This window comes from Haliotis cracherodii, unplaced genomic scaffold, assembly GCF_022045235.1.
Source record: "Haliotis cracherodii isolate W230 unplaced genomic scaffold, xgHalCrac1.p SCAF_30, whole genome shotgun sequence".
In the NCBI taxonomy this organism is placed as follows: Eukaryota; Metazoa; Mollusca; class Gastropoda; order Lepetellida; family Haliotidae; genus Haliotis; species Haliotis cracherodii.
The window spans coordinates 223278-237443 of NW_027266287.1; the positions used below are offsets into that span (position 1 = coordinate 223278).

At 42.3% G+C, this 14166-nt stretch overlaps 2 protein-coding genes across 2 annotated transcripts in view; one reads left to right on the forward strand and one right to left on the reverse strand.

Annotated features, from left to right (window-relative positions):
* On the reverse strand, nt 1-12167 carry LOC139477007 (L-proline trans-4-hydroxylase-like). The gene is made up of 10 exons (XM_071259567.1): nt 12106-12167; nt 11666-11694; nt 10246-10324; nt 9646-9727; nt 8858-8968; nt 7072-7163; nt 6457-6547; nt 4773-4902; nt 2362-2513; nt 1-519 (listed from the first exon to the last, which is right to left on the reverse strand). Exons 2-10 carry the CDS (start codon nt 11676-11678, stop codon nt 418-420), a joined length of 852 nt encoding a protein of 283 aa, XP_071115668.1. The 5' UTR covers nt 11679-11694; nt 12106-12167; the 3' UTR covers nt 1-417.
* Nucleotides 11680-14166, forward strand: part of LOC139476932 (uncharacterized) — a 16686-nt gene continuing 14199 nt past the window's right edge. The window contains exons 1-2 of the mRNA XM_071259492.1: nt 11680-11719; nt 13208-13312. Coding sequence (XP_071115593.1) covers nt 11680-11719; nt 13208-13312 — 145 coding nt within the window. The remainder of the gene's footprint in view (nt 11720-13207; nt 13313-14166) is intronic.

Here is a 14166-nt window from a genome sequence, read left to right on the forward strand (position 1 = left end):
TCAAATATAACAACTATTCTTACAAACATATCGGGTTTGCTAATTAATAACCATTTGACTGAAATCGCTTATATTCTCAGTGTGCAATTATAGAGAGATTACAATGCCTTGAATTAGTAATAATGCACTGTTATTTGTTATTTCTCAACATCAAATTGTTTTAGAGGCATTTCTTACAAATTGGTGTATGACAAAGAAGTCAGAAAAGCAAGACTTGCTTGACAACGGTATAAGGATGACTGCTGAAACGTCGCTATTACAGTTTAACCAAGTTGTTATCAATAATAGTTCTGTCTACTTTCCCAAAATTCAGCTTAATTACTGGCAGCAGCGATATCAAGTCCCTGCTCCAGCTTCAAGTCTTTAGGATTGTCACGAACACATACCAGATAACAGAGGCTGACTGTATCGGTGACCTTAAGGTTCGGCTTTGATCGTTTTTGAAATTGCAGCATTCATAAAATCTTTCCCAGTCATGTCGTAGTAGTTTTCGCAAGCCTTCAGGGCAGAATCGTCAACCTGAGAAAGGTATAAGAACATGATGGCCGTAAGTAAACGAGTCTTAACCAGGACAAAATCATGACTGGAAACATAATCAATGTTCTTTGTCATCGGTTCGATGAAACAAAATCAGCAAGAACCTTCTTACCATTGGTGCCATTCTGATCAGGTTGCCTGAAGGAGTACAATTATAGAACAACTCCAAACGGAATGGCGGATAAAGTTTTCTTTGTTTGAGGCCGCGCTCTGCAATATGTCAGCTATATCACAGCGGTCTGTAAATAATTGATTCTGACCAGACACACAGTGATTGACATCATGAGCATCGATCCACGCAAATGGGATACGATGACATGCAATCAACCGAGTCACAGAGCCTGACAACCCAGTCCGTTAGTCGCCTCTTACAGCTGACGGAAGTTGCTGGGGTCCGAGAGTGTTACCCGGAATCCTCACTGGTCAATTGAAAAAATTGAAATATTAAAAACACATATTACGTCACACTAAAAACAAAACAAAAGAACATACATGGGTAGTTGACGTCATCGAAATACCATGACATCTGTTCACGAGCAGACTGTCCTTTTTTTGTAGACGAAGTACATTAAATGAATTCATGACGATGACCGTTAGCTGTTCTTATAGACCGGGTCCCGTGATGATCCCAGTTAGAATTAGTCTTCCCAACCCAGGCTTGTCGTAAGAGGCGACTAACGGGATCGGGTGGTCAGACACCCTGACTTGGTTGATGCATCTCATCGTGTTCAAATTGCGTAGATCGATGCTCATGGTGTCAGCCCCTGGACGTTTGATTGCGTTAGAATTCTTGCTTTCATACCCCGACGGCGGGGGATGTTGCTCATAGTATCAATCACTTGATTATCTGGTTCAGACTCGATTATTTACAGACCGCCGGCATATTGCTGGGATATAGCTGAGTGCGGCGTTAAACAACAAACGAGCTTATGGACCGGGAGACGTGACACTCATTTTCAAAAGTATTAAAAACAACAACGTTCACATTAAGCCTAGCTAATGTCATTGTCCTAAATTTTACAAACCAATAGCATATCAAAGTTATGGATAGTATAATTTGGATAGTAGAATGGATGTACAGGTTGTGGCTCCAACTGGTACCAAAAATACGATATGACCAAGACGCGAACATCTGTTCACGAAATGTTGTAAAAACTACCCTTGAGTCTTATCCGAAACATATCGATGCATATTTACGCAACACAAACAAAATATACATATTTTTAATTTTGGGAAAGATATCGGGAAATTGACGTCAGTAAGAAAATTAGGAATCTTATCGTCACACCGATTTACGCATATTGTTCCATTGTTTTGACCGTTAGCGAAACGGATGCCTAGCAACGGGGACGTTCTATCAGAAAGTTGTTTCGGTTATAAATAACGGCGTTAGCAAAAATGTTGACTAGGCTGATGCATCTTTGTATCATCTACAAAACCGTTATGTTTCCAAATGTTCTTTTACACTAAAACCATGGTAAAGATATTATGTATTTCGGTTTAAGAAGTATTCTGTCCTTCATATATTACTGTTGAATGATCCTCGCCAAGCCTCGGGATTTACTCAACTCAGCTGTTGGGCAAAAAAGAGTATAATCTTGAAAATTGGTTTAGACCAAACAATTAAAAACGCTATCAAAATGTTACAAGGCTGATATAGACGACCTAAGGCCCAAAACACAACTACTGTATGATACTCTCTCAAAAAAACATTCCTTGTTTGTTTCATTTCTCGCCAACATTGAACATGGTGTGTACTTTCGTTGGCCCGGCAGCTCTCCGCTGTTCAGTAGCGTGAAGGTTTTCGTTCAACTTTATACTTACAACGTTCAGTTTAGTATACTGTGGATGGTGATGCTTCTTGACGGGGTCATTGTGTTTTGTGTTGATAGCGATTATAAAAGCCCAGCGTCTTCTGTCACTCGTGTTGGCATTGCTCGTGTGCAGCAGGTTGGCGTGGAAGAATAGGGCGTCCCCTTCACATATCAAAGTATCATGTATGTATGCATTAAACAAACATCAGCTCCCTCTCTCGCAGAGGGAGACAATCAGCCGTAAGGGGAAGCCTTATAGAAGTATGGAATACTGTAAGGAACAACCTCGCTATCTCGACCTTTGGAAACGAGGTAAATATGCCAAAAGTGCGAAAGTGCGAGATCGCGAGAATGTATCTTCAGTATTTCCAAAATAAAAAATTATCCAAAATGATCACAGGTTTTATCTAATTGTAACCGTTATTGTATTCATGCAAACCTTATGACAGTAATATACTTTTTAAAACTAATTAATACAGCTGAATTCCGCTGTCGAAATATTCAGTGCCAATATTATGGTAATTCATAAGGTATATCATACCATTATACACTCTCTCAAAAAAGAAACGCAACCCCTATAGTTTCAAGATGTTTATCTCAATATTCAAGTTATTATAACACATTTATTATTGAAGACAACAATATGAAATTTGGCATGGTGGCAGTACAGTTATGCAAGTTTAAGTCCAGACTTCGACAGTTCTCTCACTTAGATTGACTTGACGCAAGGGGGCGTCTTTCTCAGTACCTCGTATGAGCGCCACGAGCTGCGATCACAGCATTGCACCTCCTTGGAACAGAACGGATTAGACGCCGGATTCTTTCCTGAGGGATTGCTCCCCACTCCTCCTGCAGTGCAACGGCTAGTGCATCCAACGTCTGCGGCGGCGGTGTACGTGCACGTGCTCGTCGGTCCAGATAATCCCAAAGATATTCGATTGGGTTGATGTCTGGTGATCGGGAGGGCCATGATAACACGTTGACGTTAGAATTCTGGAGAAAATTCACTGTTGCATGAGCAGTGTGCGGCCGGGCGTTGTCGTGTTGATAGAGCTCCCTCTGTTGGTCGATAATCGGCAGAAGATGAGGCTGTAAAACGTCATTGATATAGCGCTGGGCTGTCAAATTGCCACAAATGATCACCAAGTCTGATCTTTGACGCTCCATGACGCTCCCTCCACCAAATCTGTCGACCTGCCGAACACATTTTGGGGCAAAACGTTAGTTTCCTCTTCTATAGACACGCTGTCTTCCGTCACGGCGTTATAAGAGAAAACGTGATTCGTCACTAAACTAGACGCGCCTCCAGTTTCTGAGGGTCCATATCCGAACGTTGGTGCACCACCTGAGTCGTTGGCGTCGATGTTCGTGGCGTAAAACAGGTCCAATCAGTGGTCTTCTTGCACGTAGACCGGCCTCTCGTAGACGGTTCCTAATTGTTTGTGCGGACACTCTTCTCAAACCTGGCACCTATGTTGCAGTGACGGTAGGTGTGGCTAGCCGATTACGTAGGTGGGTGACCCGGATGAATCGATCCTGAGGTGGTGTGGTAACCCTTGGCCTACAACCTCTGGGGCGATCTTCAGTTGCATGAAACTGGGTGTATTGGCTCCAAAGTCGGGAAATCGTTGTTTTATGAATATTGAGGTGCCAGGCAACGTTTCCAAAGCTTTGTCCGGCCTCAATACGACCAGTGGCGATATTTCGATCTGCAGCACTCAACTGTGGCATATTCGACCTTGTCTTTCGGTGAAAATGATAGAGTGAATTGCTAATCAACACGTGCTTTTATAAACCCATACTTCTACTGCTCTTTCCATGAATTGCATGTGCATGAGGCTTTTGGCATGGGCCACGAGACAATTTTGCTCACTATGATAAAAGTAACAATAAAATGCCCTTGTGCACGAAAATTGGTGTGTTTGGGCGCTTACGTTAATAAACAATGTACATGGTATACGTGCATATCAGATAAAACTGTGTTTACAATCAACATTTTTCTTCTTAGGGCTTTCTCACATTTTCAGACTGGGATTGCGTTTCTTATTTGAGAGAGTGTAATACGTGTGAAAATAAGGTAGTTTGGAGACTAAAATTGATTTTGTCAAGTTTGAAAAGAGTATCGGCCAAGCGAGTGAGCGAGTTTGGTTCACACCTCTTTGAACTGTATTCCAGTTATATCACAGCGTAATGTGGGACGAAAGCCTAAATTGATGCAGACAACTTGGGTTCACCACGAGCACGGGTATTGGTGCTGACATACCTAGAAACATAATCGGGGCTAACAGGGATTCGAACCCACGATCATAGGTTTCTGGCATGCCCAAGGGACGCAACTGTACAGCGAACTGCGACTTAGACGACTGGGCCCCCTCGGCCAAATGAATACCTGACAATCTGTGGTGATGAGAGCTAACATACCAGGCTCCAGCTCCACAAACACAAGGGGGCAAACCGTCTTCAGTTGGCTGACTCTTTCTACATCTGCCCCAGTCTGGCCCCCGACAGCACAGTGGTCAATGCGTCCACACTTATGGGAACCCTTCAGTACCTGTATAACATGGCAGTTGTAACGTATAATGTGGGAACCCTTCAGTACCTGTATAACATGGTAGTTGTATCGTATAATGAGGGAACCTTCAGTACCTGTATAACATGGCAGTTGTATCGTATAATGAGGGAACCCTTCAGTACCTGTATAATAGGCAGTTGTATCGTATAATGTGGGAACCCTTCAGTATCTGTATAATAGGCAAATGTATCTTATAATACACGAAACCAGTCAGAAAAACATAGTATCATGTTGTAATAAATATGAATGTCGGATCTTGGAATGTTGTCGGCGGTATGTACAGTAAAGTACGGTTATAACGAACTCAAAGTGACTACTAATTTTAGTTCGTTATAACCCTAGTTCGTTATAAGCATATATACAGTATAACTACAGCAAATGGTCGGGACCAAAAAACTAAGTTCGTTATATCCGTAAGTTCGTTATAAGCGTGTTCGTTATAACTGTAGTTTACTGTATTGAGATATCTTTAGCGGTATGCAAGCGCTGCTAATTCAATTAAGCAGGGTTGGTAACTCTACACTGCTCGTAAACACATGTGCTCGTCGATGTTTGATGTCGCCTGAGTTCGTTCGCTGTTGATGTATGTAGCATTGCACCAGCATATAAAAGTGAGTGAGTGAGTGAGTATTGTTTTTACGCCGCTTTTAGCAATATTCCAGCAATATCACGGCGGGGGACACCAGAAATGGGCTTCACACATTGTACCCATGTCGGGAATTGAACCCGGGTCTCCGGTGTGACGAGCGAACGCTTTAACCACCAGGCTACCCGACCGCCCCTCAGCATATAAAACAACATTCAGAATAAAAACCTTATACATAGTACTTCATACTACTGCCATGCAAGGATATTTATAACCTACATTTATCAATGGTGGTTTTTGCATATATAAATGCTTAAGTAAGTTGTGGTTGAATTAACTGACAGGATTCAGGTCATTGTTGTTTGTTTATGTTGGTCAATCTCAGGCTACAATTCGTGTAGGAAGTTTCGCAAGGAATAAACCTCGAAGATTGTGAATGTGTCGTGTCGTGTCGTGCATAAATCTACAATGCAAACGGATTGGCCATCAAGAACTACTTGATATAAGCTCCATTCAATGATGCAGTGCCCACGAATTTGCAAAACTATTGTCCTATTGTAGCATTTGAAAGGCGTTGAAAAATGGGTATATGTTCTGTCGACTCATAGGGCTGAGGTTTGTAAAGTTATTTCAATAAACGAAAATCACGTCTCGAACAACGATTTTACAATGCATACGAGAGAGTGAAATCTTTATGTCATAAGTTGTGAAGTTGGTTAAACTCTGAAAGGATCAAAGTAATACAAGAAAAGTGTATGAGCAAAGTCAGATTGGTCGGCATCAACCTCGTCTTTCGTTAATATATTTGCAACATAGTTTTGTGTATGTTTAGCCAGTGTGATAAATTAGTATCTGTGCTAACAATGCGTTTCTTATATGACCATGTTCATTCTCTACAGTATGTTGTTCATGAAAACTCATGATATTGTAAAAATGTGAAACGGTACCTGAAGACATCCATTTTCCTTTGTGCACTGATCAATGGCGACGAATACACTCATCATGTCGGGGAAGAGGTTGCCGTTCTGATACCAGTATCTGATATGAAATGACACCTTAGTTAACATCATGATTGCTTGTGGGCGGTGGGGTAGCCCAGTGGTTAAAGCGTTCGCTCTTCACGCCGAAGACCTGGGTTCGATTCCCCACATAGGTACAACGTGTGAAGCCCATTTCTGGTGTCCCCCGCCGTGATATTGCTGGAATATTGCTAAAAGCGGCGTAAAACAAGACTCACTCACTCATGACTGTTTGTCATGTAGCGACGCACTCAGCTATAGTCTAGCTGTATCACGGCAGCTTATTAATGATTCAGTCTGAACCAGACAAACTGATGGAAGATAGCATGAGCAAACCATGCGCCGAATGGTGGTAAGCTGGATCGGAAACATACACATGTGCATTTCCATGAGAGACACGCAGCTCTAAGACATAGTCGTATAAAGAGCATGCTAATTTGTACCTCAAAAGTTGTAAATTGATAGTTCCATCCAGAAAAGAGACATGTTTAGTTAAAGACGGTGGAAGTTTCAGTCTTTTGTTTGAACACAAAGAATACCTACCCGTAGTCCTGGTGCCAGACAAATTTCCCTCCAGATTGAGGGTTCTTCATCATCAGTTTCCCATGGTAATGGTACACCTCGTCCCCTAAGAGCTGAAGAGAAGAAATTGTTTGAAGAAAGCCCTTGTTGGTAACCGCTGGGGTACACTTGGCCAAAACATTTGGACCCTTACAAATTAGAGGACATTGTACCTTTACTGTTCTGTGTTCCAGATCTTCATCACTTGTTGTGTCCAATACAGATATATCAAATCAACACCCAATAATTAACAAATGAGACGGTAGATAACGTAACATGCCTATATTATTACGACCACGGTGAAGACATACATATTCCCTTGCTTATGGATGTCCCAGACAGTGTGTCTCAACAAAGAGCTCTGTTCTTCAATAGTCGTTTGCACAACGTTATCGAACACCCCATATGCTAATATACATATGGCAGCGCTATAATCGCCACATGACTGTAGAAAATCTTGGTTTGTGAATATGTGAATAACATATTAGTCGGTAATATGGTAATACATATTTCAACCAAAAAGAAACGCATAGGTGATTTTTAGGAGCTTCATCCTGTGACACAGAGCTCCAGATAAGCTTCTGGTGTTGTGGGTATTTTACCCATGCATTTTAAAATCATTGTGTATCAGTAATTCTATCTGGGTATTCAAAAGTCTGTTACCCACTAGTTTTTACACATGTGGGTATTTAAGTTAAATATTCAAAAACACTATTCATCTAGTCCCTGCAAACTGGTGTCGTGTGGGTTCGAGAGCTTTATAGGACTCACAAATACCACGATACTTCCACGAGAAAGTGTGATGGCAAATGATCATGATGTAACTCGTGGAGTTTGGCAAGGTTGACGGAATGCCCGTTTATAATTTCAAAATAAGTTGCTGATTTGCTAATCGAATACGCAGGGTTACTTCACAATATTTTGATGATACGCACAAGTTTTATTTTTGTAGGGTAATTTCTGATGCGTATTTCACGCAGATACGCAGCTTATCTGAAAGTCAGTATGACATTATCAAGGCTTTAAATGCGATACGTGTGTGTGTGTGTGTGTGTGTGTGTTTGTGTATTTGTAAGATAACAAAATTGTTGTCATTATCTCAATCACGGCAGAGTCGTAAGGTCCAGTACTGTGTGTCCATCCTTGGCCAGGTTCATTGCCTGGCACCTCCTGCCCATGGAAGCCTGCAGATAACACCTTGTTGAATGGCAGCCCATTCTTCCTGAGTCGATTTCGTAGGTGTGTTGTTCGAATCCAGTTGTCTTGTCGATTATTGGTTAAGCGTGGCCTGCCACACCGAGGATGGTCTCTCACTGCATTCGTCTGTTGCCAACGTTGCCAACAACACCAAATGGTGTTTCTGTGGACGTTAAAATATCTTGCAACATCACGTTGACTCGATCATGCTTCAAGCATACCAATGGCTCGCAGACGCTCATTTTCGGACAGGCGTGGCATTTCGTAAAGCTGAATAATTGCGTAATGTTGTTGTTTTTCTGAGTGGTTGTTGTCAGCACGATGCTAAATAATGCATATGGAATCCCGTTAACGCACATGTTTTTATACCCATTCTTGGGTAGTGAAATGCATGGGGCTTGCAACTTTTGCATGAAATGCATGCTTTTCTGTAGCAGTTGCGTTTTTGTGACTTGATTCCATACATGTACGACAATATTGAAAACCAAACTTTACTTGTTTGAAAAATACACTAAAATATTGGTGTCACACGAACCTTTGTTGTTGAGCATATTATAAATAATACACACACCTTTTCACAAGTCCTGACTATTCTAGCGCTCCTGGACAGTATGCCAGTGACGTCGTCCCCGGGGTGATCCCAGGCCACCATTCTACTCTTCCGCCCCTCGTTGTCGTCCAACTAGAACGAGAGAGTACAGCTGTCATACTCATTGGTCTCAATTCAAATTCAAGTAAGGAAAGTCAACTATACGAGGTGAGGTGAAATGGGCTTAACGTCGCGTCCAAGATTATTGCACTTATATAGCGACGTGCATGCACGTGTGTGTTAGTGTGTGTGGCTGCTTGTACTAGTCCGGACTGATTTTTAGTGCTAGCCGTTGAGATACCATGCCGCAGTTTAACATGAATACCCCACTCAGACACAGTAAACTGACTCCGAGCCGACCAGTCCTTGTTTTAGCCCCTGAATGCCGAGCGCCAGACAGGGTAACAACAAGTACCATTTTTAACGTCTTTTGGTATGACGCGGCCGGGAATCGAACACCAGACCTTCCGCTCTCCGGGCGGACGCTCTACCACTAGACTACGGAGGCGGTCAGAAAGCATATAACGATGTATTGGGTGATCTCATGGAGATTCCCATTTACAATTGGTCTCCAGCATCCCCAAGGCGATGTCATGGAGCTGGTGGCCGGGCTGGGCTATTTCGTTGATTGGGTGTCATCTCACCACGAAGGCATGGGTCGTTGTTATCAATCACTGGTATCTCTTCTCGAGGCTCGACTATGTACAGGCCGCTGTCGTTTTAGAGCGGAATAAAACATTACAAGCAAACCGTATGATTCCATCACCTACATTGAAGGCATGCTGCGAGAAGGCTGTGTTGGTCTCCGCCGCCTTTGTCAGTTTAACGACTTCATCCTTGTCAAGCAGGCCTCTGTAATGGGAGTAAGTGTGTGAGTATGGTTTTATGCCGCGTTAAGCAATATTACAGCAATATCACGGCGGGGGACCCCAGAAATGGGCTTCACACAATGCACCCATGTCGGGATTCGAACCCGGGTCTTAGGCGTGATGAGCGAACGCTTTAACCACTGGGCTACCCGGCCGCCCATCTGTAATTGGAACACACATGTCATAAACTATACTACATATATCGTGATGATATTTGTTTGTGACAAATTAGAATTCCGGTTTAGAATACTTCCAAAGAAACAAGAGACCAAAAGAGGAAACTAACTGGCTCGAGCGGCCAAACTGATTGTGTGGCCGGCGTGGATCGTTGTTCATAATATCAATCACTGGATTGAACAAAAGTAGACCTATCAGCACAGACCAATGATCGTAATCAACAGATCTTGGCACGACTGAGGTCGCTCGGACACCAGTAGCCCAAAAGACAATGAAATAGTCTTCTATGATACTAATGTAATGCGAAGGAGGTCTAAGACCTACCGTATAATGACGAACCCGGCCTCGTCAAAACCTTGTTTCATATCATCCGTCGCTACAAATGGGCAGGTGTACCGGAAGTCTGGAAAATAACGGAATCACAACATTTTACATGCAGTTACAAAGAAATGAAATAAGAGTCTATAATAGATGACTTTGTTTTACGTTAATAAGTAATGGTAAAAATAACAAATACAATGAAATAAATATCCCACACACACAAATGATGTGTATATTGATGTTAAAAATCAACCCACTGTGACAAAAAACAAACAAACGTAAACGGGGTGGTGGAGTAGCCTAGTAGCTATAGCCTGCGCTCGTCACGCCGAAGGACCGGGTTCGAATCCCACATGGGTGCAATGTGTAAAGCCACGTTTCTGGTGGGCCATTCCGTGAGATTGCTGGAGTATTGCTAAACTCGGCGGAACACTTTACGCACAGATTTCATGGTACGATTTCGTCTTTATCATGAGGGCGGTCGGGTAGCCTAGTGGTTAAAGCGTTCGCTCGTCACGCCGAAGACCTGGGTTCGATTCCCGACATGGGTACAATGTGTGAAGCCCATTTCTGGTGTCACCCGCCGTGATATTGCGGTAATATTGCTAAAAGCGGCGTAAAACCATACTCACTCACTCACTCACTCATGAGCGTGTGCTTACGTATCACGATCACACAGAAATGACACGAGGTATTCTCGTAAAAAAAATGAGTGCATCCTCCCTATCGTTAGCACCCGTCACAAACACATGCAAAGGCAAGTCGTGTTCACCTGAATAAACACAAAGTCAAAACAGGGAATTGCATCGGGCATTGTGGTCACAAAATATTCTCCATACGTCTACCATAAAAGCAAACCTGAACACTACTCTTTTAACGGATGGTATTTGAAAGGTCCTTTTTTACGAGTGTAATGACGAGCGCACGGGTGGTCCAGCCCTCTAAGGCGTCACGATTCGCTGTGCATAGTTGCGTCCCTTGGGCACGCCAGAAACCTATGATTGTGGGTTCGAATCCCGGTTCGCCCCGATTATGTTTCTAGGTTTGTCAGCGCCATACCCGTGCCCGTGGGTTTCACCGAAGTGGTAAACGTCTGAGACCTGCATTACTTCGGGCTTTCCTCCCACATTAAGCTAACACACCGTGACATAACTGGAATACTGTTAAAAGCGGCGTTAAACCCAACTCACTCACTCACTATGCTTGATCTAGATTGAATTATTTACAGTCCGCTGTCATATTGATGGAAAAGAGCTGAGTGCGGCGTAAAACAACATGCAAACAAATGCATTCGTCAAATTTACAAATAAAAAAATAAAGCTCCCCATAGTGACTGATATTGGGAGCAACGATCTGTGTCGTAGGGGTGCAAGGTCAACGATCAACTAAGTCATTGCGAACGAGAAAAGAAATCACTACTTACCTGTGCAGGCCATGATGGATGAGAACGACCTGCAACAGACACCGTATGGCTATTGTGATGTATATTAGAGTGTAGTACTTTGATCCCGATACAAATAGCTTAGGCTTATACATGTAATATATACTCAAGCGTTCTCATGGAGGTATTGTTTAACCACTTATAACAGTTACGTGACACAAGGCATCTTATAACGCTTATTTGTCTTTTGTTTAAAGCCGCACTCAGCAATATTTCTGCTCTATGAAGGCGGTGTGTAAATAATCGAGTCAGGATCAGACGATCTAGTAGTTGATATCATGAGCATCGATCTACGCACTCAATTTAGTGAGCGAATTTGATCACAAGCATGGATTGCTGAAGACTAATTCTAACCTGGATCTTCACGGGTCCCATGTTACTTTACATTTCACAGCAGTTTTCCATGCCAAAAAATAACTTACCCTTTTCCAACAAAGGCGTGTGGAGTTGTGTTCGCTTGTCACAAGGTCATTGATCTAATCACACAGATACGAGTCAGCTTATCACTGGCTGTTCTCATACCCCAATTGAGAATCTTGCAGTTCCATTGGTTAATCCGTACCACGTGATAAAGTAATACATTTCAAGGTCGACCCCGAATCATGTCACTGACACTGACCTAGAATATCGACTCTCGACGATGTGAATTATGCAGCCTCGGTAGCGACGGCAGCTATCGCTTGGGGGCGCTGCTGTAGCTATTTTTAGAACACGTTCTGTTTTGGTTCACAAATAGTAGTGACGTTCGAACACCCCACCCAGGCACAGTATACAGCTGGACACCCCACTCAGACAGAGATTACAGCTGGACACCACGACCAGACAGAGATTACAGCTGGACACCAACTCAGACACAGTATACAGCTGGACACCCACTCTGACACAGTATACAGCTGGAAACCCCACACAGACACAATATGCAGGTGGACAGCCCACTTAGATACAGTATACAGTTGGACACCCACACTCAGACACAGTATTCAGCTGGACACCTCATTCAGATACAGTATACAGCTAGACACCTCACTCAGACACAGTATACAGCTGCAATCTTTTAATGTCTTTTGTTGTGACATTTATTTTGTGACGCGTATAGATAAAGAAAAATAGGGGACTACATATCACTACGTTAATCACGACAACCGCAAGGATTCCATATACTGAACCTATGCTGATAGTACGGGGCGACCAAATGGATCAGGTGGTCAGGGTCGGTGATAGCGTATAGTCGTACACAGAAAAAAACCAAATACGAATAAGAGATATATGGCCCTGCACCATTCAACGAATTGCTTTTTAAAGAATTACCTGCAATTGATGCGCTCAAGTAGATGAGGAGTCACATTTCATAACGACTGGAAGACAATGCTTTACCATTATTAGTCTGCTACTAGTATCTACATGCACATACAAGGTCACACAGGTAAATCCAGCCGTAGTATGAAGTGATAACACAAAGTCATGGTGTGATGATATATAACCTTGCTAGATAATGATTCAAGGTTTCTGTAATATCGTTCAAAGTCTTACATAATTTCACTCAACATGTGCTCACATTATTCACAGCCTCGACAAAGATGAAGCTGGTGTTGATCGTTGCTGCCCTAACAGTTGCGAATGTCTCTGCAGGTAAGTTCAAATAGGTTATAAACATGTATATGCTTCGTTTTACATTTTAAGGAAAACAGAAATTCAATTGATGTCTTAACCCTACATCTGTTCAAATATGTCACTGACATAACAAAAATGGAGCCTGCGACAAGCATGACCTGATTCTATCTTAACATGATGACGACAGGGCTAGAGCAACGGGTGAGTATGATGTCCTAATATTCTTACAGGTCGAGAAGGTCGTACAGTGCTTATTGAGAGCAAATATTTTACATCAAAGGTTAAAAATGACAAGATCAATATAGGCAACGATAAAGACAGCTGACCCGCACATGACCATCTGCTGCTGGCTAAATATATATTTACTTACGTAACTCAGGGAAGATATATAACTTATATTAACTCCCTGCTAAACCCATATGCTCCAAAGTGCCTACGATACTCGCCTTTGTCTTGAATATATGACAGACCAGATTGAAAATGGCACCATACAATAAGACACCCACAAGTATCATAGTAGGCAATGAAAGCCTCATGGTGCCTCTTTTTTTAAGCGAAATTTCTCATTATTTCAAGAATTTGTTTATTTTTAGAAATTTCGATTTTTTTTCTCGTTACTTCTAGTATATTTTCGAAATTTCAATTATGTTCTCGTTACTTCCAGGTTTTTCTCATAAATATGATAACAGTGGAACCTCGTTATGTCGAACTACGTTAACTCGAATTTGATGATATCTCGAACCTATTTTCCCCGCCGCAAACTATATAAATACATATAAATTTGCCCGCTTATCTCGAAATCGATATAAACATACATAGTGCTATCTCGAACCTTGGACTTGGTCTCAAGTTTGACTTTTCTATGGAGATTT